The sequence below is a fragment of the Canis aureus genome, chromosome 16 (assembly GCF_053574225.1).
Source record: "Canis aureus isolate CA01 chromosome 16, VMU_Caureus_v.1.0, whole genome shotgun sequence".
NCBI classification, from domain to species: Eukaryota; Metazoa; Chordata; class Mammalia; order Carnivora; family Canidae; genus Canis; species Canis aureus.
The window spans coordinates 22,812,897-22,839,245 of NC_135626.1; the positions used below are offsets into that span (position 1 = coordinate 22,812,897).

General features: G+C 47.8%; 1 protein-coding gene across 10 annotated transcripts in view; it reads right to left on the bottom strand.

Moving 5' to 3' along the window:
- Positions 1–26,349, bottom strand: part of RFFL (ring finger and FYVE like domain containing E3 ubiquitin protein ligase) — an 84,183-nt gene that overhangs the window by 11,607 nt on the left and 46,227 nt on the right. For 6 of the 10 annotated variants that reach the window (XM_077852197.1, XM_077852195.1, XM_077852198.1 and 3 more), the window contains exons 2-7: positions 20,101–20,288; positions 12,570–12,980; positions 9,564–9,647; positions 8,394–8,604; positions 7,002–7,025; positions 429–3,195 (exon numbers count right to left, since the gene is read on the bottom strand). In XM_077852197.1, coding sequence (XP_077708323.1) covers positions 3,014–3,195; positions 7,002–7,025; positions 8,394–8,604; positions 9,564–9,647; positions 12,570–12,980; positions 20,101–20,280 — 1,092 coding nt within the window. In that variant the 5' untranslated portion in view covers positions 20,281–20,288 and the 3' untranslated portion in view covers positions 429–3,013. Of the gene's footprint in view, positions 1–428; positions 3,196–7,001; positions 7,026–8,393; positions 8,605–9,563; positions 9,648–12,569; positions 12,981–13,263; positions 13,369–19,421; positions 19,456–20,100; positions 20,289–26,349 lie in introns of those variants that run through there. The other 4 variants (XM_077852202.1, XM_077852204.1, XM_077852203.1 and 1 more) reach the window with 4 other exon arrangements.

A 26,349-nucleotide genomic window follows, 5' to 3' on the forward strand; every position in this document is an offset into this window, starting at 1 on the left:
AGCTACTGCCTATGTCCCAGGGGCACCTGAACACTTAAACTCGGCACGCTGGCTGTCCTCACATTCCTTACTACCCACACCTTTACGGCCCATCTCTACAAGATCAGTGTCAACGTCTGACGTTACTTAAGTGTTTCTTCGTATTTGGTCTTAAGGTTGGCCGTTTTTGCTACACAACTCCCATCCTCTTTTAGGCTATTCTGTGGCCTCTCCCACATACTGGTTGTGAGATCCTGAATGAGTCAAACCACAACCAGACTTCAGTCTCCTCATGTGTTGAACAGGAGGCCAAGCACTTCCACAAATAATGCAGTCTCTCAAGAGCATGCCTGGGTGCACACAGCCTAGGGTCAGCTTGTGGTCTATTAGCTCTTTTGTCAGTCTTAACTCTCAGACTTCTGGTGTCCTCCCACCAGATCAGACAGGTATCTAGAGTGAAATTTTATTACAAAATTATAAAGCAGAGCTCTGTAACAAAAAAAAAAAAATATACATTTGGGTTTGCTTTAACACCCAAGTAAGTCTGAGAGAATCAATATAAGCCACTTGAAGTAACACATTCACATCCAAAAGATTGCAACAAATTTATACAATATATGTTGTGCACTAATTCCTGTACAGCTTATTCTTACTAGCGTGGATCCAGCTATTCCAATATATTATGAACCAGTCAGCTTTCCCAAGTCTTAAAACAAGTCTCAAATGAAATCTCAGAACAATCACGGAAGCAGCCACGGAATAATTGAAAGAATTAGATGTTTCATGATCATTAAGACCAAGGATCCATAAGGGGCAAAAGAGAGTACTCAGAGATAAAAATCAAGTTTCCTACCTAAGTTAGATAGTAACTGAAATGGGAACTTGGAATTCCCAGCCTTTATTTGGTGCAATAATGATGAACAACAACAAATCAGGGTTGTTTGACACCTTTTTTCCTGAATGGAAACGAAACCTTCACCAAAAGAGATCAAAAGATTTAAAGGCAAGTTCTCCAAAATGAGCAAATGTTATCAGTTCTAATTCTTAGTGAGGTTACTAGCCAACCTTCAGGATATTATTTTTAACTTCTGTCTAGGAGGGAATGTGGGAGGTAGGGAGAGGTAAGGCCTCAGCAGTGAAAGCAAGTTATGGGTAGGGAGAGAGCCAGTTTCTGCCCTGAAGTTATTGCTAGATCTTAACTGAGTTGCATATATAGAGACCTGTTTCACAGTGGAATCGAAAAGTAGCTGAATCCCCTGCTAAACCGGTAGGCATTGTAAACTGTAGTATATACTGTCCAGCAGAAAGGTGAAAGGTCCTTTTCACAGACCTATCTCTTGATTCCCTCAATTCCTACAAAGGCTGTCAGAATCAAATCATCCAGGACTTGGTGTAATGTCAAGGTAAGCAGCCCAGTGTGCAACTGACAACTACTTTATGAGAGAATTCCATTCCTCTGAAGTGGAATAGTGGTTGATGATGGGGGAGAGCCCAAGTATATCTGTACCAATAAACAGGTCCCCTGGGAGGTTTCCCACTGTTTTCCAAAGTCATGACTGGTTCCAGTCGGAGAGAACTTGACTGCACATCGGGGGGGGGGGGGGGGGGGGCGCAGTTTAGTGCCAAGGCCCTCAGATGCTTCAGGGTTGTATAGTTCTCCCACTGGTGATGTCAGCACACAGCTCTTCTAGCATGTGTTTGTTCATGGCTAAACTCCAGCAAACTTAGGCCCTTTGGCTCTTCCAGTGGTAATAACCACCCTAGGAGGGCTCAAGACTACCCTCTAACTGGTAAGGGCTTTCCTAAAGGGCTGACAGAAGGCTGCTTCCTTACCTGCCTTCAAGTCAGTAGGCTGAGGAAGGAAATGGGAGCAGGGGGCCCCATGAACCCAGGGGTTGAGACTTGAAGCTGTCTGCTTGAGGGCTGAATCCAGTCCCATTCAGTACCTTCAGACACCCCGGAGGGGCTCAGGTTTGGTCTCTAGGAATTTCAGAAGTCTAGCTAGAAAGAAGTAAGGCTCTTTGCATTTGTTTCTATGCCTTCAGTGAGCCCATGTTTAAAACCTCCATGGAAAGAGGGGCTTCATTCTCAGGGCAAAGTGGTTTATAATCCCTCTGTGCTGGAGAAATCAAAGCAGAAAGCTACTGCTTCCATCCAACACTTTCCCTTTTCTTGTAAACTAAGGATGGCACACAGGCCCTAAGAGAAGCAGAGATGATCCACACGCCACCGTGTGTGCACACACGTGCGTGTACACACACACACACACACACACACACACACACACAGATTCCCAACTTCCCTGCAGTCTCGGAGCCGGGTGCTCTGCAGGCTCCCAGGGTTAGCTCAGGAGACTCCCCGCTTCCAAGCCCAGCACTTAAGGAAGCAACTCTAGATGACTTTGAAATTTTTCAATAGCGTTTGTGTTTCATTTCTCACCAGAGAAAGTTTACTGGTCCAAATTTAGTCCTAAGGAGGATCACTATCGGTCTGGTAACCTAACATCTTTTTGGTCTGAACAAACAAATGGAGTTTAGGCAATGTAGCAAGAGATTTTAGCAAAGCTGGTTAAAGCACAGAAAGCCAGAGAGACCAGAAATAAATCCAATGTGCTGGGGAGGAAGAGAACCATTTCCACCAGGACTTCTGACCAGTGAAACACACAGGCAGCTCGGGGATGGGCGGGGCACAGGAGGAAGGGTGAAACTGTTAGGTTTGCAGACGAAGGGAGGAAGATATGGTCCAAGTTCTGGAAAGTCCTCTCTCCATCAATTACCATCATTACCCCAAGATCACTGAAACAAGGACTTGCCCATGCGATCTGTACCAGCTCCCACTGGCCTCAGGCTCTGCTAGCCAAGAGGTGCACCTCCGTGGCAAGATAGGCACACCCAGAGGTGACAGCAACTTTGCTTGCCCTGGTCTTAGGACCACTGCAGATTTTTTAGCCTGCCCCTCTCCAAGCTGGCCAATCTGGAGCCCAGACACTGCAAGCTATGTCCCTGTAAGGCACTGAAGAAGCCGGTGCAAGCCCTCAGGATCGGAAGACGTGTACAGCTCGGATCACATACTGCCGGCAGATCGGACACTCATTCATGCGCTTGCCACACTTGGTACAGGTTACCATGTGGCCACACTCTAGCAGAACACAGTCAATGGGCGAGTCCATGCAGATCCTACACAGGTTCTCCTCCAAGCCGGGCGGCACTGCTCCCCCTGTACAAACACAGGGCAGAAAAGAGGGCAGAGGCAAAAAGAGATTGTGTAAGTGCATGGGGCGGCAGGGGGATGGAGGAGGGAGACCAGGCATGCTGGAACAAACCCCCAAATCCACACACTGCCCTCAGCTAGAACTCCAAGCAAACATTCCCCCCAGTCAAACCCAGCTGCTTTTTGAAGCCCACCCTCTGCAGGTCAGGCTGTAGACTTGGAGAATAAAGTACTTGGAGATCAAATACAACATAGAACAGGAAAGCTAAATAAGGCAAAGTCCTCAAAAGCTTAAAAATTTTTTCAGACAGTTGAGGCTCTAATATAGTGAGTAAGTGGCACTCAGCAACTCGTTATCCCTTGAGGCAGATCATGCTAAAAAGATTTTTTTTAATGGTTCAAGGGGGGATCCCTGGGTGGCTCAGTGGTTTGGAGCCTGGCTTTGGCCCAGGGCGTGGTCCTGGAGTCCCGGATCGAGTTCCACATCAGGCTCCCTGCGTGGAGCCTGCTTCTCCCTCTACCTGTGTCTCTGCGTCCCTCTCTCTCTTTGCATCTCTCATGAATAAATAAAGAAAATAAAAATAAATAAATAAAAATGGTTCAAGGGCAGCCCTGGTGGCTCAGCGGTTTAGCGCCACCTTCAGCCCATGGCGTGACTCTGGAGACCAGGCATCAAGTCCACGTCAGGTTCCCTACGTGAAGCCTGCTTCTCCCCTTGCCTGTGTCTGTGCCCCTCTCTCTCTGTGTCTCTCATGAATAAATAAAATCTTAAAAAAAAAAAAGGTTCAAAAATGTAATATGGAACCATAGTGAGTGGTTCATGAAGGATGGGCAAGGCTTATAGGTAAACATATGCCCAACTGAATACAGCCAAGGATCCCGGGGGTCCCTCCGTGTGGTCCTGCAACATTCTCCAGGGCTCTCTCTGAGGAGGCTAGCTGCTGGAAGAGCCCAACAGAGATCTGGGCTCCCTCCACAGTGCTACCCCCACAAAACTTTCCTCATACCCCATACCTGCTGCTCACATTGGATTAAAATGTTTAAACTCACCCACTACATTATGAGCTCCTTAATTCAACAAATTCAGTCAATTTCTGCATCTATATACTTAGCATCTGTTCGGTGTTCTGAGGTTAGATATTTCTCTTTGAATCCCTAAAATGCCAATCATGTGCTCGGTGTTCTCAAAATATCTGATAAATGAACACCTCCCAAGGAAGCGATAACAGCTCACATTTGCAGAATGCTGTGCCAGGGGCAGGGTCCTAAGAGCTTTGCATATTTTAACTCTGAGTCCTCATAAAAACTATGAAGTAGGTACTCTCATTACTCATTTTATAGATGAGACAACTGAGGCCAAGAAGTTAAAGTGGCTTGCTCAAGGACACACAGTTGCTAGGCAGAGTCAGGATTCAAATCCAGGCCGGCTGGCCTTCTGGGCAGGCCTGAGGACAGGGACTATCAAAGTAGTATTAACTGCTCAGGGCACAAAGTACTCAGTAACAGCTGGCTGGCTCATGTGGCTGGGGAGGTGCAGAGGGCATGGCCAGTATCCTAGGTTAGTGCAAACACAGAAAAACCTTCATGTCCAAAAATCCAGCCATTCCCAGCATGTTTTAAATGGTAGCCTAAAGCCCCAGGTGGGGCTCCATGCTCAGTGCAGAGTCGGCTTGAGATTCTCTCTGTCCCCACCCTGCACTCTCTCTTGTTCTCTAAAAATAATAAAATCTTCAAATGGTAGCCTGGGGCAGCCCTAGTGGCCCAGCAGTTTAGTGCCGCCTTCAGCCCAGGCCTGATCCTGGAGACCTGGGATCAAGTCCAACGCGGGGCTCCCTGCATGGAGCCTGCTTCTCCCTCTGCCTGTCTCTGCCTGTCTCTGCCTGTGTGTGTGTGTGTGTGTGTGTGTGTGTGTGTCTTACGAATAAATAAATAAAATCTTTTAAAAAGGGGGGGGGACCCTGGGTGGCACAGCGGTTTAGTGCCGGCCTTTGGCCCAGGGCACGATCCTGGAGACCCGGGATCGAATCCCACGTTGGGCTCCCGGTGCATGGAGCCTGCTTCTCCCTCTGCCTATGTCTCTGCCTCTCTCTCTCTCTCTCTCTCTCTCTCTGTGTGTGTGTGTGACTATCATAAATAAATAAAAATTTTTAAAAAAATTAAAAAAAAAAAAGGTAGCCTGAACAAGGTAGCCCTAAGTAGGGAGCTGTCTTTGTACCAGTCACCTGCCCCACTCCACAGAATTATCTGTACTCTGCTGCTCTGCACTTTTTTTTTTCTCCTGCTTCCTGGACTATACAAAAAGTCAAGCAACACTTGAAAAGGGGCTAGTAGTAAAAGGCAGTGAAACTCATTACCCCTTTGAGCAGCTACTGGCCCTAAAAGGGATTTGGAAAGGACTCAACTGTACAAATAATGTGAGCTGGAGTGAAGTACAGAGTATCATATTAAGGGGCACCCAGGTGGCTCAGCTGGGCATCTGCCTTCAGCTCGGGTCATGATCCTGGGGTCCTGAGATCAAGTCCCGTGTCAGTTAGGCTCCCTGCTCAGCAGGGAGTCTGCTTCTCCCTCTCCTTGCTCTTCCTCTCTCTTGCTATCTCTCTATCTCTCAAATAAATAAAATCTTTAAAATACATATATATTAATTTTCTTAGGACTAACAAACTCATCAACTCAGTTGCCAGCATTCTCCCAGGGAATCAGAAAAAGGAAGGAAGGGGCACCTGGGTGGCTCAGTCAATTAAGCATCTGCCTTTGGCCCAAGTCATGATCTTGAGGGGTCCTGGGATGGAACCCATGTTGGGCTCCCTGCTCAGCAGGGAGTCTGCTTCTCCCTCTCCCACTCCCCCTGCTTGTGTTCTCTGTCAAATAAATATAATCTTTAAATTTTTTTTTAGAAAAGAAAGAAAGAAAAAGAAAGGAAGACAGCAAGTAGAATAGCCTGATCTTAGTATCAGGGGCCTGGGTGGGTCTAGAATCCCCAAGGGTTTTGGGGAGCTAAGAAAGCAACTCTTCAGGATTTATCAGCCAGAAGACAGCCTCATTCTGAGTGAAAGGCCATTTTGCCAATTTACAAATTTGGAGTCAGTCTTCTGAAAGTTTTAGAATGTTTTGTTGGCCTCAACACCACTTTGAGAACATTCTCTCTTGGGGGAAGAGCTCACAACCACATAGCCTTAAAGCTTTCAGAAAGGTAGATTTTAGAACGGAGCCCAGACCCAGCAAGACACCTGCAAGTGCATTCTGGGGTACCTGAAGGCCCAGTGTGGTCTATAAGACACAGCTGGGGGTGTGGCAGCAGAGATGGTCATGCTTGTGCCCAGAGAGCACCACATGTGACACATGTATAAACAAGGCTCAGGTCACTTCCCTTTCTGATTGGTTGGTAGCAGAAGTTGTTAAGCTTCCCAAGTAATGTCCCTGATGTACCCACAGAGACCCTCCCCACTCAGACCAGAACTGAGTGAAAACTATAGGGGAAGCAGCAGGAATATGAAAAATGAACCGAATGTGACACATGCCACCACTCACTTTGTTAAATATTTTACAAATGCTGGCTCCTGAGCTCTGGCAACCCAGAGACATGCAAATCAATCTGCCCCTGGGTACGCTGCCACTCTACACCCTTCCCAGCAAGGCAAGAATGAGAATTTTTAACGATGCTAGAAGCCCTGCTTCCCGGTGCATTTCCCCCACACTCTCTATGGATGTCAATATGCTCAGAATTCTTCGATTGCTAAGAGGAAGTAGGGTGGCAGAAAGGAAAGAGAAGAGCTCAGAGTCTAAGCACGGTCCCAAACAGAAGCAATACATACCATTTTGGTCTTCAGCACCACACACTGAAAGGAAAGAGAAAGAAAAGGTCTGAATACGTGATGGCATGAGAAGTCTCCAACCAGGCTGGCTTCATCGCGCACTGACTGCATCCCTGTTCGGGAAGCAGACTGGCCAAGAGCCAAGCCAGACGCCGGTCCTCCTCTCACGCATAGCCCCTGCTGGTGGGTCTGGTCCAGCAGAGAAAGGGATTCCATCGGTTTGCCTGAACAACACTGCCAAGTAGGCAGGACACCGCACGGACACAGTATCCTTTCCTATCGCTCCTGAAGCCAGCATTAAAGGAAGGAAGGAACTGTTGTTCCAGTCAGCCAAGGAGCCTGGATGAAGTTCCCAGGTGGGGCCATGTCCCACTCCCTAGGACCTCATAACTCTATGGGATTCTGGGGATGACCCCGGAAGGAAAACGTAGTCTGCGCCTAGCTAACTAGTCAAACTTCCCCAACTCTGATGAACTAGTGGGATAGGAGAGACTGAAATCTGACTTCAACCACTAACAGCATTTAAGGAATCAAAATGCTGATTGCAGGAGCTAAATCAGTTGGGTGAAATTTTAGGAAATGAGTTTAAAACAGCTAAACATGTTCCTCTTCTGCAGGACTTCTCTGCCCTTCCTAAACCATCTACCCTAGTAACAGAGAGACAATGTTTTCCCCCCCAAACTCACTTAACCACAAACCTGGACATTTTACTGGGCACCACCTAAAAATGATACCATGTAGAATGCTTTGGGAAATGACCATGGGGAAAGCCCAAGCTCAGGCAGCATAGATATATTCCCCTTGCACCATGTGTGCAGAGATTCACATCCTCATCTCCTAACTGTTTAGAACAGTATTGCTGAGCTACTAGCGAGTATGGCGGGGTGACACGGAGTGGGAAAGGCTATGGACTCAGTCCAGGAAATCTTCATTGCAAACCTGGGCTCTACAATAAAAGGGTAGTGGCTAGGGGTGCTTGGGTGGCTTGGTCAGTTGAGTGTCCATGCTTGATTTTGGCTCAGGTCATGATCTTAGGGTCATGAGATCGAGCCCTGGATCAAGCTGCACACTCAGCAGGGAGTCTGCTTGGGATTCTCTCCCTCTGCCTCTCCCCTAACTGGTGCTTATGTGCTGTCTCGGTCTCTCAAATAAACAAATAAATCTTAAAAAGGGAGGGGAAGTCATGTTAATAAGGCCTATTCACAGGCAGCTCTGGGGACTAAATAAATGTTTACAGTGCCTTGTCTGGTCCTGGCACTCCACTTCAAATGGCAGCTATTATTAGCCGGTGCAAATGTGGAAGGTGACTCCTGGCTTGGCTAAAAGCACGGAAACACTCAGGTTGATGCTATCACACTGCAGAGAGAGAGCAAGTGCTGCAGAGCCCCTCACCCAGGTGCTGGAGCCCCTTCTGGTCCTTGTACAGCCGCGTCACCCGCTCCATCAGCTCCCACTTCTCGCAGCAGCCCTTGTAATTGACGAAGTTGCGGGCCAGGATCTCCTTCAGCTGCCGCACGGTCAGACCTTCAATGTCCCCCAGGTCGGTGAGGTCAGACAGGGAAGCCCTCCGGCCTGGGACAAAGCTGTCCTCCGAGTCGACAGACTGCAATGGCAACAGTGGATTGGTGGGCTCAGCTCTCACCTCCCAAGCTCTCTCTTGGGGGACCCCAAAGCATCCATCCGGTCACGCTTCTGGGGACTGACCTCGATGAGCAGGACTAGAGGCAGGAAGAGCACCTGGCATGGCACTTGGCAGTGTGAAAGATACCACAAACTCTTCCTGGCCCATGGTTTGGGGCTCGGGCGTGGCCAGCCCCAGGCCAACCAATCAGTATGACACAGTAGAAGGGGCACCAGTGTGAGTCACATGGCCCTAATTTTGACTCCTCCACTGGCTGGTGCTAAATACTATGGAGCAAGTAGCTCACCTCCCTAAGCCTGTCTGCCCCTCCATCAAGGAGACATAGCTGTCCTACTGTACTGGGTTCCTGTAAAGATGAAATGTAGCAGCACAAGAAAGCACCGAGCAGGGTGTTAGGAGAGAATTCTGCTGCCCTGTGGAAGAAGCAGACCTCCCTGGCGAGCACTGCTCTGTACACCACCTTGACCACAGCTTCGTGGCCCTGTCGACTGGGCCTCTGGACTGGCCCAAACATGGCTGAGGTCTAACCCCCTTGCATCCTCCCCTCCTCCTGGTTTTCTGACCTCCTTCCCTTCACAACAGCTACTGTGCATGAGAAGCAGAAGAAACAAACAAGATTTGCACAGCAGCACCGGGAGCCTGCCCATTGGCAGCTTACAGAAAGTCAAGAGACTAGAAACGAATGGGCCATGAGGCTCCCTGGTCTCCACTGAGACCTCACAACTCTGCCCTAACACCTGGCTTCAAAAGCTAGTCTGGAAAGCTAGCACTAAGCTCTACCCCTGAAAACAGAATTGTAGGACTGTCATCACAGACTGATTCTTCTCCACTTTGGAGTCTGCTGAGAAGGTCCTAATCACAGCCTGATAACACCAGAGAAAGAGCAAACACAAAGGCACAGACCCAAGCAGAGGCCCCACCTGGGTCTCATCCTCAGCAGGTGCTCTGGCTGTGCTCTCCAGGTAGACGGGTTCCTCTTGGTCCTGAGACACATGGCCATTGGCCTGTGGGAAGAGAAAGGTGCCATCACATCCACAGAGATGTCCCAGGGATTCACACAGTGTGGGCCTCTTCCCAGCTCACACCATATCCAAACATATTCCCATCTCCCCCAGGAATCTGGCATCTTGAACAACAAACAGCATTACAAAAGCCTGCTCCTTACTACTGACTTTGCTGGGCAGAGAAACAACACAAACATTTCAACTCTAAAACAAGAAGGTCACCAGTTCTGCTCATCACCAGGCTGGCAATCAGTGGTCACTCACTGTCAATTTGGTCTCAGCTTGAACAATCTGAGTGAGAGGAAGACCACCGGTCTACTCCACTGCAGGACTGCTCTCTAACTACCATTCAGTTTCTCCTGGACACTTATCCCAAACCACCCTTCTGGTAACTCCCACCCACCATCTCTGGTTCTGCCCCTGGCATCAGTGCCCACAATTTTCTTACACATTGTTCATATCAAGTCTTCCTGCCTCCATGCTACATCTCCCTGGCATCCTCCTCTGACACAGATGAGACAGTTTTTAGACCCTCACCACTATGTTCCCTCTCCTCCATCCAGTCACTGTTCTTTCATTCTAGAAATAGGCTCCAACCAGCAGCACACACTAAGAATGATCTTGAAACCTGGTCAAAATTATTTTAATGTACCTAAGAATCTATTCACCTAAAACTATAAAGATTGATGTCTATGCTTAAGGAATTTAGAATTCTAACTTCTCCAAAGGTTTTTGTCAAACAGTAGTTAAGACTGTGCGCCTCCTGGTCTCATCACCACTTAGGCCACAAACCCCATAACTAGGTCCTCTTCACCTCCTCCCCTTTCCAGGTAAAGGGCCTCACGTGAGCCAGGAGCAAAGGTGTGTCTGAGCTCATGGCCTTTCCTCTAGACTCTTGGAACACCGATAAAGGGACAGCCCAGGAAACCAATCACCCACAGCCCCAACCATTCATCCCAGATTAGGATGTGTAACACAGCTGGTGAAGGAAATACAAATAACTACAATGGAAATGAAAAGTGGAAATCACCCAAAATACCAAGTGGTGAGAAAGGCACACATGAAGCACACAGGTGTGGGGAGGCATCCAAAACTGTCTTCATCCATGCCTCTCATTTCCCCTTAGCTCTATGTAAATGTGGCACCCATAGGTCACCTGGTGTCACCTTGGAGTTATCACCAAGTGTCTCCGAGCTTAGCCTGTTCCTGAATGGATGCTTCTGTGGGTCCTTTTTTTCCTGGGAAGAGAAACTGGATCTCATACCGCAAAGAAACCGTGCCCTGTCTTTTCAGTCTACCCACAGGCTAAATCAAAATCTCTAACTTGAATCTGTCTACCGCTTTGCTGACTCCACCCCCTTCTTCCCTAGCAACCACTGCTAGGACACCAGGGATATGTGGGAGCAGGTGCTCTGGGCAGATATGCATCCTAGGTGCAAGGAGCCTGCACAAGGCTTGACTTCCCCGTGTCTGTTCTCCTGGCTTAACGAATGCAGAGCTCACCAGGACAGAGCGTCCAAGCTGACACAAGGGCCCTCTAAAAGTACCAGAGAAGCACCCCATGCAATCTGGCACATGCGTGTGACCTGGAGGTGCAGTCTGGAATTTCTGGTTAATGATAGCAAGTTCAGAACCTATGGCTTTCACTGAAAAACTCACCTGAAGGTACCTTAGGAAAAAACAGTTTCCTCGAGTTACCCCTGGGCTCCCCATAAACAGAGAGAAGTGTTCTACCAAGCAAAGGGAGGCAGTCAGAGCAGGAGGTAGAACCTGTCGGCTGACAAGCCCCAGCGTAGGGCAGAGTTAAACCCCAGCTGGGAGGGCACACACTATAGCTGCCGAGGAGCAGGTGCAGTGCACTGTCACCCCGGCCTTTATGCCTCAGTGCCCGCCACAGCTGATTCAGGGGCCCAGTCTTGGCAAACAGGAGGCAGCGGCCATGTCCCGCACGGGAGCTGACAACACCAATGCTCTGCCAGCTAGAAGGAGCTCACAGCTCTTAAGACATGCTGTCACGCTGGCCAGTCCTCCCAATGTCCTGGCAGGAGCAGAAGTACTCTGGGATTACTAACCCCATTTCACTGCTGAAGGCTTAAAGTCTGCCCGAGGTGACTGAAGAGTCAATGACAGAATGGATATGGAAAGGAGATCCTCTAGGTCCTAAGGCCCCAGCTACTGCCTAAGCCATGTAAACAAAAGGGTCACCGAGGCACTGAAGTGTATCTGTGGGATGCCATCACTCCTGATGCACCAGTTAAGGCTCCTGGCCTCACTCTAATCCAGCAGCAGGTTTGCACATCAACTTCCCTATCACAGGGCCTGAGGGCACCCACAATCCTGCACTCTCCATGGCCGGTTCACAGTTCAGCCCATGTGCTGCTCTTCACCTACCATGGCTGAGCCCCCTGGGACCAGGACAAGGCCCTTACCATTCAACAGCATGCCAACCACAACCTCACCCAAACAGTGACTGGCAAGAGAAGCAGTGACCCTGTCTTGGTCAATGTCCCCCCTACTTCCCTCTCCATGTGCCCTGTGATGGTTACCAAGGCACTGAATTCCCTACCCACTAAGGAAGACCGTAACGAAGGTGAGCAGTCTGAAAGGAACCAAATTTGGAGAGTTAACAGTGAGTTTTCTCAAAATATTTCTGGAATGATAAGTTTTTAAAAAATGACTAGCTGGGATATGTAGGTCTTAAATACAAAACCCACAAAAATACCTGGAATCACGCATTATCATCTCCGAAAAAAAAACAAAATAGGAGCCTGAAGTACAGAAAACATTCCTGCCTCAGTAGGCACAAGGGCCTCATGTAATCAAGATGCTTAACCCTGCACCCTGCTTTCACACTGTAGGCACGAGAGCAAAACGAACCCCCAGAGCAGCAGAGATGGGCAGAGTCAACAAACTGGTACGTACCTGCTGGGTTTCCTGAGCCTGGGCTGGGGTAACAGAGGTGGCCTGTGCAGGCACAGAGGGGAGGCTCGGCGAGGTAGGAGGTACAGTGCTGGCGTGAGGCTGGGTCAGGAAGGCCTGCTGCTCCAGGAAGCCCGGGGACAAGGCGGGGGCACGAGTCCTGCCCTCCTGAGAGACTACGGGTTGCTGGCCAAGCACCAACAACACGAGCTCCTCTTTCTCCCGGCACATTTCAGTAGAGATGTCATGAAGGCTGAGATAGTCCCTCAGGTCCTTCACCTTCATCTTCATGAGCTCCTCCCGCTGAAAGGCTGTGGCTCGGAATCGCTGGCAGAGGAGGCAGAGGCGGGGCCCGTTCCCCACTTGGTTCGAACAGGTCATGCAGAAATTTTTCTTGCAGTCCAGGCAGGTCTGCTGCTTAGACCAAGAGGCCAAGGAAACCATGTTAGACTGAGAAGAGGACACAGAGGGAGGGGCTGCTTGCCTAGGGAGACCTGCCCCAATCACTGCTGCCTCCTGTATGTCAGGGTACAAGCTCCCTTGATTTCAGGTTAAACTCCACTCCGAGGTGACAGATCCTGTCGTATGCATCTGTGTATCCACGTCCAGGATCCCACATTTATTATTCCAGTTGAGCCTTACTTTATAAGGATAAGAGATAACAGATAGAGAAACAGAGACTAGTAATTACGATTACCAACTTTAGAATGGAAAACGCCCACATTTTCATTTAGTCTTCCTCCTCCGTTTATTATGGTGTCACCTTGGATGTGGAACTTAGCCTCTCTGGCTGCGTCTTCATCTGTAAAATGGGAGTGATAACAGCACCTACACCTCAGGATTGCCTTACAGTTAAGAGACAATGCGTTTCGTGTATGTGACACATGATTCTTCAGAATTACCTCTTATAATTATTATTGCTAGGCAACACAAGCTAACGTTGAGAGCCAAGATTCAAATCCTGAACTGATTCTATTTTATCTTTGAGAAAAGACAACAACTGTGTAAATATGATGGTAGTTATTACTAATATTAATTAAATTTACCGAGAAACTAAGTGCTAGAGCTTGTCATTCAATTCTCAAAGGAACCCCGCAAAGTATTACTATATCACTGTATCATGTATTGAAGTCCATCATCATTAATAATTAGTAACGTACAGACGCCTGGGTGGCTCAGTGGTTTGGCGCCTGCCTTTGGCCCAGGGCATGATCCTGGAGTCCCAGAATCAAGTCCCGCATCGAGCTCCCCTCAGGAAGCCTGCTTCTCCCTCTGCCTGTGTCTCTGCCTCTCTGTGTGTCTCTCATGAATAAATAAATATTTAAAAATAATAATAATAATAATTAGCAACATACCTCCCTGTTTCACAGAGCAAGCAAGGCCTAGAGAGATTAAGCATCTCACTCAAGGGCAGGCAGGGAACAGCAGAGCCGGGGCTCACCTTCAAGGTCTGTCTGTGAAATGCCCACAGTCATGACCTTTCCACCAAGCCAAGCTGCCTAACTCAGCCCCGTCCAAGCCGACAGCAGGACCTAGTCCCGGCCCCTTGCTCTCCATCTCTAAAGCGCTACCCAGTGCCTCATCCACAGCTTCCCCACCCTGGGAAGGCCCGCTCAGAGTACTGGGAATCAAGTGGCACATAAGACCATATCCAAGACAAATATTCAGACAGCTAAGGGGGACCCTCTGGACATGATCAGGGAGCTCTCATCTGTACAAGGACAGTGCCTTAGCCACTCGACAAGAGCACCCAGTAGGCAGATTGCATGGCCTGGCAGCAGCCACTCCCACAACGGCAGACAACACACCACACGAAACCTTGCTCAACACACAGGAAGCAAATCCTCAGCCTCTCGCCCCACAGGCTGAGCCAGCACAGTGACATCTGACTGAGCTCTTCCAGCCAAGAGCAGGCCACACTTCTGCAGTAAAGGGAATTCCCGGGCACACTGGGATGGTCCTGGGAGCACACTCACTAGTCCTTTAAAGAGATTAAGAACTTTTCATCCTCTGGTGACTTGACCATAAACCTAAATATTTCTGCTCCCTCTTTTCTAAATATAGAAAGCTGAGTTCAAACTAACAATAATGCCCTGGAGACTGAGATCCACATAGTGGAAATCCGAGACTCTCATGGGGGGCCAAAGAGGCCTGCACAGCTGAGGTAGTGGCACCTACTTTTGTCCCAGTGTCACGCGCATCGTGCAGGGAAATGGGTAGAATGTTCACTACCCAGTTTTGACTATAAATATTGAAAGGCATTTCGAAAGGACACCTATGGAGCTCCCTCATTCTCTACAGTTACAACCACACAATAAAATGTTCAGGGGAAAAAAATTAATTAATTAATTAATTAATTATTTATTTATTTAATTAAATAAAATAAAATGTGCAGGGGCCGACTTAAAAGGACACGTGGCTCCACTAGAGTCATAATGGTTCTGGGACCTGTAGCCACTCGGGTGGAAAATGTATGTTTTGAGGTCTTAGGGGTTCATTTATACCCAGAGCTTTTCTTCTGGGAAAGGAAATGCATTTAGGATGACTGATAGTGCGATGAGGGGGCTTTGGTGTCATACGCTGCAGGTCCTGATGTGGAACATTACTTAAGTCCATGCAGTCTGACAAGACCTAGCTGACACAATTAAAATGCCCTGAGTTGCTCAATCAGCCAAATCTAAACAACTTTCTATTCTTTCTTCAAACGTGTACTTATTGGAGGCAAGATCAGAATGCAAAGGCAGCAGCCCAGCTTCTCCGTATCTGGCTAGCCAGGGACTCTGAAGTCAACCGGCATCTGAAACACGCCCTCAGGAGTAAGACTGCGCTCCAGGCTAAAATCCCGGCTTGTGGAGACAGGCCGGAGCACAGGAGAAAACGGCTGTCAACACATGTGGGCATAATGAGCAAAGGAAACACGTATGTATAAGCGCTAGCAAACCACGCAAACCAACTGAGTAACCAGGTAGCATGAAAGATGAATTTGTGCAGCCAACATGCCTATGAACATGCCAAGAGCACATGCACACATCCAGCATCAAAACGGTACCTCTGGCAGTCAGTGCTCTTCAGGGATGCCGGTGGGCTGCTTTCCTTTGCTCAACTGCCCTAGCCTCAATCCTACCCCCCATCCACAAAAATCCCCTGGCCCTTGCAGGCAGGCCAGCCCTCCTCCTCACCAGCCTTCCCACAGCCCACTGGGAGGAAAAGGGCAGCCTGAGGAGCCACACAGTCAGGATTCATTCCTGGCCGGCCCCCTTCCTAGCTAAGGGAACACTGTGCAAAACAAATCACCTCCCAGGGCCTCCAATTCCTCACCTATAAAGTCAGATGGTCAATCCATCACTAAGGACCACTGAAAGTATTATGTGACATAAGGTATTTAAAACCTTAGCATAAGGTGGGCAATCACCAAAAAAGGTAACACAGTCACCTTTTAATCCCTTCCCCCTTCTGCCTCATCTCTGAGCTTCTGCCAGGACTACTCCCCCTCTCTTTCCACTCTCAGATTTCAAAATCCCATCCAAGTTTCTTTTTTCTTTTTTTTTCTTTTTTTTTTTAAGATTTATTTGTTTATTCATTAGACAGAGAGAGGCAGAGACACAGGCAGAGAGAAGCAGGCTCTTCAAAGGGAGTCCGATGCGGGACTCGATCTCCCGACCCGGGGTCATGCCCCGAGCCGAAGGCTGATGCTCAACCACTGAGCCACCCAGGCGTCCCCCCATCCATCCATGTTTCTAAGCACAACCTCCTCCTCCTCCTCCTCCTCTTTTGCCTCCTCCAATTGGTCCAACTAAAGAAGCTGGGCACCAACTCTCCTCCAAAATTGTTAGGCTGCTGCTGAACTGCATGAGGATATTACCAATACAGATGGGGTATTCAGCTTGCAGCAAAATCACAGCCTGCCATTCCTCTCCAAGACTAAAAACTCTAGGAAAGTAGCAGGTACATCCTACTTCTGTTCTCTCTACAGAGTCCTTAATGTTATCTGTGCTTTGTACTCAATGAGCACAATGTAAACAATGAAGAAAAGAACAGTAGGATCCACGTAATCATTTCCAATCAATTATAGAAAACACATGTTAAAAGCTTATAGTTGTTATTTGCCAAACCCTAAAGATAAAAATGCTGATCTAGTTAAGCACAAAATTACAAATGAAAAATTCTCATAGGGGAAATCATCCTTAATATTCACAAAATTCATTGTGAATTACACAAAATCAATACATATTTTTGTGGCAAGAAAATATCGTGGCAAAAGCCATCTTTTACCATTCAAATTGGAACTTCTCTTCCTCCCACAACCCCAGAAGCTCTTTTTGCTATAGAAGCTTTCTCTACATCTCTTTTATCTCTTTCATACTTTGTTCAAAATCTTTCTCGTGCTTCCTTGTTGTCTAGTGACTATAAGCTCCTTACTACAGCAGTCCTGGCCTCTACCACCTGATCCCACCTTGTTCCATCCTAATTCCCCATGTATCATGTACTTGGCCAAATAGGCCACTCACAGTTCCCAAATACACCTCACACTTGCCCCATAACTGGTGCCTTCACTTCAGCCATGGCTTTGCAGATCAATAAACCTTCCTTCATCCAGCTAGAATTATCATCTAGTGTCTCAAATTACCAGCAATGTCTGATTCCCTAGCACTTAACTTACACAGCTGCTCTTAGTTCTTAGTAAATGTGGGCCTCCTTAGCCAGCTGGGGAACTCCCCGAGGGAAAGGCCGATTCAGCTTCATCTCCGCAAAGCTGTAACCTCTAGCTGCTGGCACACTGCCGGTGCCTCAGAACTGGGCCCTCAATGAAAACCTTCAGCATGGAATTATCAACCACAAAGTAATAAAAACAGAAACTCTCCAGCTTACTTCTTCTTGCAAATTATTCTCAACTGCTCATTCCTTCCTTCCTTCATTGATTGATCGGTTGATTTAAAGTGGGGGGAAGCACAGAAGAGGGAGAGAGAATCTCAAGCATGCTCCACACTCAGTGCAGAGCCCAACGTATGGCTTGATCCCATGACCCTAAGATCACAACTGGAGCCAAAACCAAAAGTTAGACACCTAACCAACTGAGCCACCCAGGAGCTCCCCTCATTCATTTATAAAACTGTATTGCCTACTATGTGTCAGTCATTGTTCTACTAGACACTGGGGAGAAAGTTGTGAACAAAACCAACAAAATCCCTGTTCTATGTACCATATGAAAAGACAGGCCATCCACAAACATGTACATCAGGTGGCAATAGGCACTCTACAGGAAAACAGAGCATCTTCCCATGTTCACCTACTCATCATTCTCTTCTGTGGGGGCAGTTTCCTTGCTCATTCATTCTCTCTTCTAGCTAAGGTATGCCAAGAACTCGCTAGATCCTTGGTTCTCTTAACATGCTTTTCAACATGTTTAGCATGCCGGTCCTGAGCCTGATCACCATCACTGTCCACTTTGCTCCTTCTCTATTCCCACTCCACGGAGTGTAACTGATGTTTAAAATAAAGGTTCAGGGATCACTGGGTGGCTCAGCAGTTTGGCACCTGCCTTCGTCCTGGAGTGTGATCCTGGAGCCCAGGATCCAGTTCCACATCAGGCTCCCTGCATGGAGCCTGCTTCTCCCTCTGCCTGTGTCTCTGCCTCTCTCTGTGTGTCTCTCATGAATAAATAAATAAATCTTAAAAAAAAAATGATAAGCCAAACTCAGTGCCTAGCATGTGACAAGTAGCCTATGGGCCTCATTCCATCTCACCTCAGATCCCAAAGCCACCCCACCACCGTCTCCATCCATAAGACTGAGGCAGGTGGCGCTGAGCATCTTTCTAGTCCCTACTTCAGCCTCACCTATGGACTCAACCTTCCAGTCTAAGTACAAAAGGAGCAATCCTGCAGCCCGCCAAACCAAAGCTCCTTGCCACCTGCAGTGGCCTCTCTGGTTGTGTTCTCATGGTCACCGAGGCAGCCAAGTAAATCAACAAAACTCTGCTACATGCGCACCTTCACTGCACTACAGCAAAGTGCAGGCAGCATGCAACCTGCAAGGCAAAAAGGGTTGATCCTCCTTCATTTTGTGGGTATGAAAGGGTGGGTGGTTGGTCAGCAGTGCAGGCTGTAGGAATTCTGACCTGCCTCGTGTATTCTGGGAGACAGCTTGAGAGTTCAAAGAGTTGGGGCAGCCTGGGTGGCTCAGCGGTTTAAGCGCCTGCCTTCTGCCCAGGGCGTGATCCTGGAGTCCCAGGATTGAGTCCCACATCAGGCTCCCTGCATGGAGCCTGCTCCTCCCTCTGCCTGTGTCTCTGCCTCTCTCTCTCTCTCTGTGTCTATCATGAATAAATAAATAAAATCATTAAAAAAAAAAAAAAAAAAAACATGTAGGGTCCACTTAACCGTGGATTCTTAAAAAAAAAAAAAGAAAAGAGAGAGAGTTCAAAGAGCTGGACTTGAATCCTGGCTCTGCCAATTAATAACCATGTGATCAAAAAATAATAATAATAACCATGTGATCTTGGGGGCACTACCTACTAAGCCAGAAAGGAAGGAGTATTTCCATCTGTCTTATGCCATTTATCAGGAACTTGACAAGTACAGTTTCCTTCTTAACAGTTACACTCTAAACTTCAGTTTCTCCTATATAAAATGGGAGTTTAGGGACTCTAAAATCACTACCATAGAGTTATCATGAGGCTTAAATTAAACCAAAAAATCTAAATTGCTCACAACAGTCCCTGGCATATAGCAAATGGCTTAAAAAGTAGCTTTTTCCTCTCAGTTTTCCCATCATCACCATTTTAACCTCACATCCAGGACTACAAACCTCTCGGTTCTGCAGAAGAATGTAGAATGCGGGAACTCCCAGGACTCACCCTTAGCCCGCGTCATGCTTGACCTTGGAGAACGTGCTGCCTCTGGGCACTGGCACAAGGATGGCCCACAGCCATGTGCCATCACCTAGCCAGGGACATCCGCCACCGCTTGCTAATCTGGAAAATGTGGCTACCAAGTATTTCACATGAAATCGCTACAGTAAAGGAGCCCCAGTCTTTGTCCTGTCAGGGTCCTGATGTACCTGAGATGTCCTTGACACTGCGTGTGATACAAAGTCAGGTGTTCGTGATGACCCCTAATGAAGGGACTGACACCAGTGCTTGCTGTGTGCTGACCATCATGCTACCATCAACCTGGTAGCCTATCTCATTTTATTCTCATGACCCTGGGAGATGCACACAACTGCTATACCCCCATTTTAAAGATAGGGGAAAGAATCTCCAGAAAGGTTAGATCATACGGCTATAAAGCAGCAAAGCTGATGTCTGAATTCAGGCCAGTCAGCTCCAAGTGGACGACACTGAGATGCTTTGCTTAAGGCTAACTTTCCTTTCCCGCTTTAGTGAAAGGATCAGGTGTGGGTTACCAGCCCTGCCTGCATAGGTAATGGCAAGCTGGCAGATAATATGGAGGGGTCAGCGGGCTGGCCCAAGGGCCCGAGGCTATAGCGGCCGAGCAGGCCAAGAAGGCCAAGAAGGCCAAGAAGTCAACACTCACCTTCCTGGCCATGTTTGCGAAGTGGGCCCCACAAGCCTTGCAGCTTGGTTCCGAGCCTGTTGGGGAAGGGAAGGAGCTATACCCAGGGTTGGAATAGGCCTGCGTCCTGGCTCCCTGGGGCGGTGGGGCCTCCTCAGGCTGTCCATCCAAGCAGAACCAGTTGCAGCAGGTTGCCCACATGATAAAATCTGGTGCAAGGGAGGAAGGGGAAAAGGTCAGAGTTAAGACATACATCTACCCCAATCCCCCATCCCAAAGGTGCAAGTGAGCAGGGACACTCATTCCACATCTGCTGCCAGAGCCAAGGTGAGGACATGTTTTCAGGAGCCACAGGTATCTTGCCACCTCCTGCTTCACCAGAGTTGCCACTGAATACAGGAGGAGAATACAGACACCTGACATGCCAGGACAACATGGCTACCAAATTGGCATACTACCTTTGAAAGACTGCTGATCCCTATTTTGGTTTAGTCTGAGATCTAACTGCAGATTTTAAAAAACTGCCTTAGCAATTATAAGTGGCCTGAAGCCCACTTTATTTAGGCATATGAACTTGCTCCTAGAGCTCAGAGAGATGGAACTTTATCATACATGTATGTGCATGCAAATATACACATATGATCCCATATTCACACTGACCATGGAGAGGAGGCATGATTCTTTCCTTTACACAGATGAGGCAACCCAGGCTCAGAGAAGTCAGGGTCAGAGAAGTCAGGGTCACACAGCTAATAGATAACTGAGATTCCAAAAACCCGGGTCCTCTGACCCTAACCCTAACATTCTTTTCCTTGACGGTACTGCCCTTCTTGATTTCCCCTCTGCTGGTCAGCAGCACGGAATTACTCTAATGCTTGTACTTCCAATTCTATCTAAACCCCTCTCTCTCAGCACCTCTAACAGTTCGTTTGCACAGACATCCTTACCCTTTGTTTGCTACCACTACACCATAAATTCCTTGAGGGCAGGGATGACTTCCTCCTATGTATACAGCACCCTTGCAGTGTCCTGCACACAGAAGATGCTCAACTAAGGCTTGTTGCCTTGCTGACTAGGTGCTAGATGCTGTCTGTGGATTTATTAAGAAGTTTGGGATATTATTCCCATTTTACATACCAAATACAGGTACCAGGGACAAAGGGGTAGATGATTTTTTAAGATCACAGAAGGAAATCCAATCCCTCAAATGTCTGAATAATCTCAAGTTGCAAAAGGGTCCACTGAAATGCCAAGCACTGCTGTGATAAGAATGTGCTTTTCTCAGTAGACCAGTCAATCTGGACATTCTGAGCCCGAACTCTCTGCTTATAGAGATAATAAATGAAACATTTAGTGTTACTACTCAATCAGCAGTTCACACAAAAGAACAGTACCTTCTGCTCTGCCTCCTGACTCATGGAAAGTGCCTTTGTTAAATCATAGTTCAAAGATGTGCTAAGCTGGAAAGCACTGAGAACAAGAAGCCGGCTCGTTCAACCTTAGTCATCTCACAGAGGAAAAGACAGAGGCCCAGCAGGGGGAACTAACGTCTTGGCCCACACAGCTGTACCCCTAGGTCTCCAGACAACTCTATGGCCTTTTTAGCTTCCACTTCCCGATACTCCTGATCCAGAATTCACTCACTTTTGCAAGTAGGTCCAATTCACACCTGTGGCCTCTGCTTGCCTGTGGCCCCGGCGACGACAGGGACTTTGACAGTCAGTGCCCAGGCGACAGGTGGCTCAACAAAGACTACTGCATGAGTCACGCAATATTTAAATTTTAACTCACCACATTCTTCCATTTCCTACACATCAACAACATGTCTCTCTGACTCACTATGACTTGTCCAAAGCCTCTGAGGTCCCAGGAGACAGCCTTAATTGCAATGAAAAGATCACATGGAATAACAAAGTAAAGAGCAGTTCAATAGAAGTTCTTTGCTGGCAAGATAATAGTGGTAGCAGCAAGAGTGGCACCCCTTGGAAAGAGGGATTTTGCAATTCTCTAAATAACCTGTTGACAAAAGCATCTGAGACAGTGTATAATAAAACCAGGAAATACAGGATCTGGCATCAGAGGACCGGGCTCAATCCCTGCTTTACTGCACCCACCTTTAAGGAGTTAGACCCTTCTGTTCTTCCTGTTTCTCACCGAGACCTGCTCCAGGCCATGAGGCACTAACAAACACCAGTCGTTGCTACGAGCATTGTAACAATACTTGTAATAATACTTCAACGACAGTTTCTCTGGCAAGGCTCAGATAAAAAGTAAACCTAGAGGTTTCCCCACAATCACCATCTGGCTTTCTGGAACTGTCCCAAAAAGAGACAAGGGAGATTTCTGACAAAATCAACAGAATGGGTCAAGTAACTGAAGGAGGTGGGGGCAAAGCAAGAGGCAGAGGGGCCCGGGGATGAGGCCGTGGGTGATCTGCTGACCTCTGTCAGAATCTCAATTCACCCATGTACACAACCTTTACTGAAGCCAATGCCTAGCTGTTTCCAGCAATAGGTAAGGCAGAGAACCGGCCCTTGAGGAGTTTGTGGTCTAGTAGAGGGGCAAGAAATATAAAACCCAAACCAGAAATTTCAGGGTGATCAGTGCCTTCACAGGTTTGTGCAGTCCCCAGGTGGGCGGGCAGGGAGCTATGGAGATAGAGACAATGAGCTCTTCAGGGGTGGGGAGGGGTAACCAGAGAAGACTTCCCCAATGAGGTGCCACACCTATCCTGCTGCTGGTGTGACTGGGCATTCGTCAGAAAGCCCAAAGTAAAAGAAATTTTGAAGAAAAGGCAAACCACATGCAACATGGCCCTAAATAAAGTACCAAATGTTTGGCTGGGTCCAGAGTAAGGGTGGGGTGGCTAGGGTACGGCAGGTAAAAAAGCAGCCATGGAGAACCAGGGTAAGGAACCTGGACTTCATCCTACAGGCAATGGGAAGCAGTGAGGGGTCCAAGTAATCAGAGGTTCTGTGACCTTATTTGCATTTTATAGCGGGCACTCTGGCAGTAAGTAGTGTGGGAACAGATCTGTGAGGGGCAGGCGGCAAGCCGTCAGCTGCTGGAGGAGAGGCAAGACACGAGGAGAAAGGGACAGATGGATCTCTGACAGAACTCGTGGGATGCGTGGGTGAACTGAAGCAGTGGAAGAAGGGAGAGAGGAAACAGTTGTGGACGAACCCCAGGGTCTCTGAATTATGCAAGAAGACACAGAGGGGAATCATTAACTGGAATCAGGGACAAAGCCCTAAGGATGAGGTATGTGTCTATGTGTGAAATAAGGGGGCAATTAAGATGATGGGTTGAGTTTTGTACCCAGGGGACTTGCTGGTGGATACACAGAATACAAAAGGACAGACCTGGTTGAGGAAAAAGTCTGGGCCTCCTTGGACCACCAGGAGCACCAAAACCCAGAAAATGGCAGACTGACAGGATAGTGGGGGGGGGGGTCACAGAGGATGGCGTAGGAGAAACCCCAGGGGCACCCGACCTGAAGGGCTAGAGGAGGAAAAACAGATGACAGTGGAAGGAAGACTGTTTGGGGGTGAGCAGTCTGGAAGAGGATTTTACGTTTCAAGAAGAAATGGTCAATGCTGTCGAATGACCTGGAGAGAATACAGGGATACAAAATGCCCAATGGACCTAGTTTTAGGAAAATGTGAGTGTGCTCTTCACCTGAGAGGTAAGGAAGAGAGAAGCTGACAGCCAGAGGTCAGAAAGCCACTGAGAGTGAGGATGTGCCAGACCCTCAGGATAAACTATTCTCTGAAACTTTGACCATGAAGGGAAGACACAAAGCCAGGGCTGTAGAAGATCCAGGTCACTAAGGAAGAGAGAGGCAGACGAATTCACAGACTGCAGGAGACTCCCAAAGATGAAAAGGCTTCAGAAGAAGGGAAGCTGGCAACAAGTGGTGGGGGTAAGGGCCAGGAGCAGAAAGAAAGGTGACCCACTGACCAGCTTTGGGGGCAGGAGAAAGATCACCTCTTTCACTAGACACTGGAATGGAAGGGAGACAGAGGTTACCAAAGATAATAAGCTTACAGCATCCGCAAAGGTAAATGAATGAAGTAAAAAGGCCAGGAGAAGGGGATGTAGTTAACCACAAGAAGAAAACAAACTTTTCCTCCACACAAGGAACCTGTACATGGCAATTTTTCCTGAGAGCGGAGGACTTTGCCACAGGATGGGTAAGCCTGCATTGGAAGGTGCAACTGGGAAAGAACCAGAAGGTAGGCCAGCTGTATGTGGTTTAAATTCCTGTGCTTCCCCAAGCGTGCAGGGAACACCAGTGGCAGGCTAGGCACTGGGATCAGAAGTGCTACCAACCTGGTCCTGGCCCCCAGGGACCTCTGGACCCAGTGAGGTGTTGCCGACCAGCTCAGGTCCGCCATCCTGACAGGAGGGCTAAGAAGGCTCTTCCTCAATGGAGAACCAAGATAACCTATCTCCCTCAGCACTATTTTCTCTCAACTTTACTTCTAATCTAACCTGCCTTCTGTGATGAGCTGTCAGCCTATGCAAGTCTTTGGCTAGACTCTGAAGGAAAAGGCTCTGGGGGGAAGAATTAAAATTTACGTCTGGGTTATTCTCTAGGCATCCCCCCACACACACAGGTGAAGGATGGAGTCTCAGCCTGAGCAGATGTATACTCGGGGAAGGGACTAGCACGGAAAGGGATGGGTAGAAAGTCTCCATTGCTAAAATTCCCACAGACTTGCTCAGCCCAACAGGACAGGTACCAATGTCAGGAAACTAGACTTTCACTCTCTTTGACCCATAGTTAAATAGCACTTCCTAAAGGGGTCAGTTAAAAGGACTCTCTTGCCAAACTGGAAAACGTTAAGCCTAAAAACAACTATGGTCAGGGCTATTTCAGGGAATGAAAGGAAAGAGTGGGTAATTTTAACACTGTCATACAAACCAAACACTTTTCTCTTGGCAGTACTCTCTCATCCTTCGGCCCCAAACTGATACACACACTTGGCATCCGATTATGTTACTAAAAGGGCTGGAAGTAGAACCAACTAGGGGGTGTATGATGAGTTCTACCTATGGTGACACTGTGAGAAACTTCCATCCCTGATCTGCAAGCCTCCTGATCTTGAAGGAAAATGATGAAATCTCCTATGAGGGCTTGAAAATCCCTCCCCCAATTCCCCTCACCCTCTTCAGAAAAGATGCACACTTGGTGATTTCATCCTCAAATAGTCTCTGACTGCTGTCACCTACAGAGCTTGTTTGAAACCTGCCAGCCTCTCCTCTTTCACTCTGCCTAAGAATGAGGCGAGATGTAGTGCTGAGGGGAAACAAGAAAACTTGCTCTTCCCCATGGAGGAGCCCTGCAGTAAGGGCCAGGGCAGCTAGTCGGCACGTGGGAGTTTGTCAGCTTGACAAGTATATGGGATTTCTTGGGAGATTAAGCTCTGCTGAACAGGAAAATTACAGTTTTAATAACAGGGTAAGATAAATGACCTATCCCAGGTAGGCTGAGTACAGTCATAGTTAGAGGCAAGAAGGGAGATAATGTGATTTCTCCCCATTAAGTCCTAGAATTCTAAGTAATTCTAAAACAGTCACTTCTCCACTTGTTCACCTGCCCAAGGCAAATAATTTTAAGCAGATCAGTGGTTGTCATGGGCTTTCTCAAGGAGGAGAGAAGGATCAGAATGGACCCATGGAGTAGAAGGGTCAGAATGTCAGTGCCCTAGTAAAGTAAGTGCTAGTGTGCAATGCAATATCAAACCACCTTGCTAACCACCAAAATCGAAGGCAGTAAAGTCAAGTCCCCAAGGTTCTCATCCAATCTGTTCTGATTTTAATTAACTGCTCTGTGTGCCAAGGTACTTCTGCAACAAAGGGCTTTACACAGACGCAAGATCTTGGAATTAATGTACTTATGGTGAACCTACTGTGTAAGACTTCACAAAAATTCTTTTTAAAAAACCTAATCATGATGCCCACAACCCTCAAAGAAGACCCTTTCTGACATGGCAAATCAGAAAGCAGCTACGTGGCAAGCCTGCCTGCTGTCACTACCATATTCCCAGAATTGTTCAAAGCAGCTGGGCTGTAAGTGCACTAGGAAAAGTATTCCACATTGTGGATCATTAATACAGAATGGGCTTTGCTTTACCTTGTATATTATCCTTAAAAAGCAATTAAAAAGCAATTAAAGTATAATTGCAATGACTTTGAAAGGAAACACTATGAAAGCCTATCATAGCCTATCGATATGGCTTAGCTATGCCTCTTTGAAATAAATGA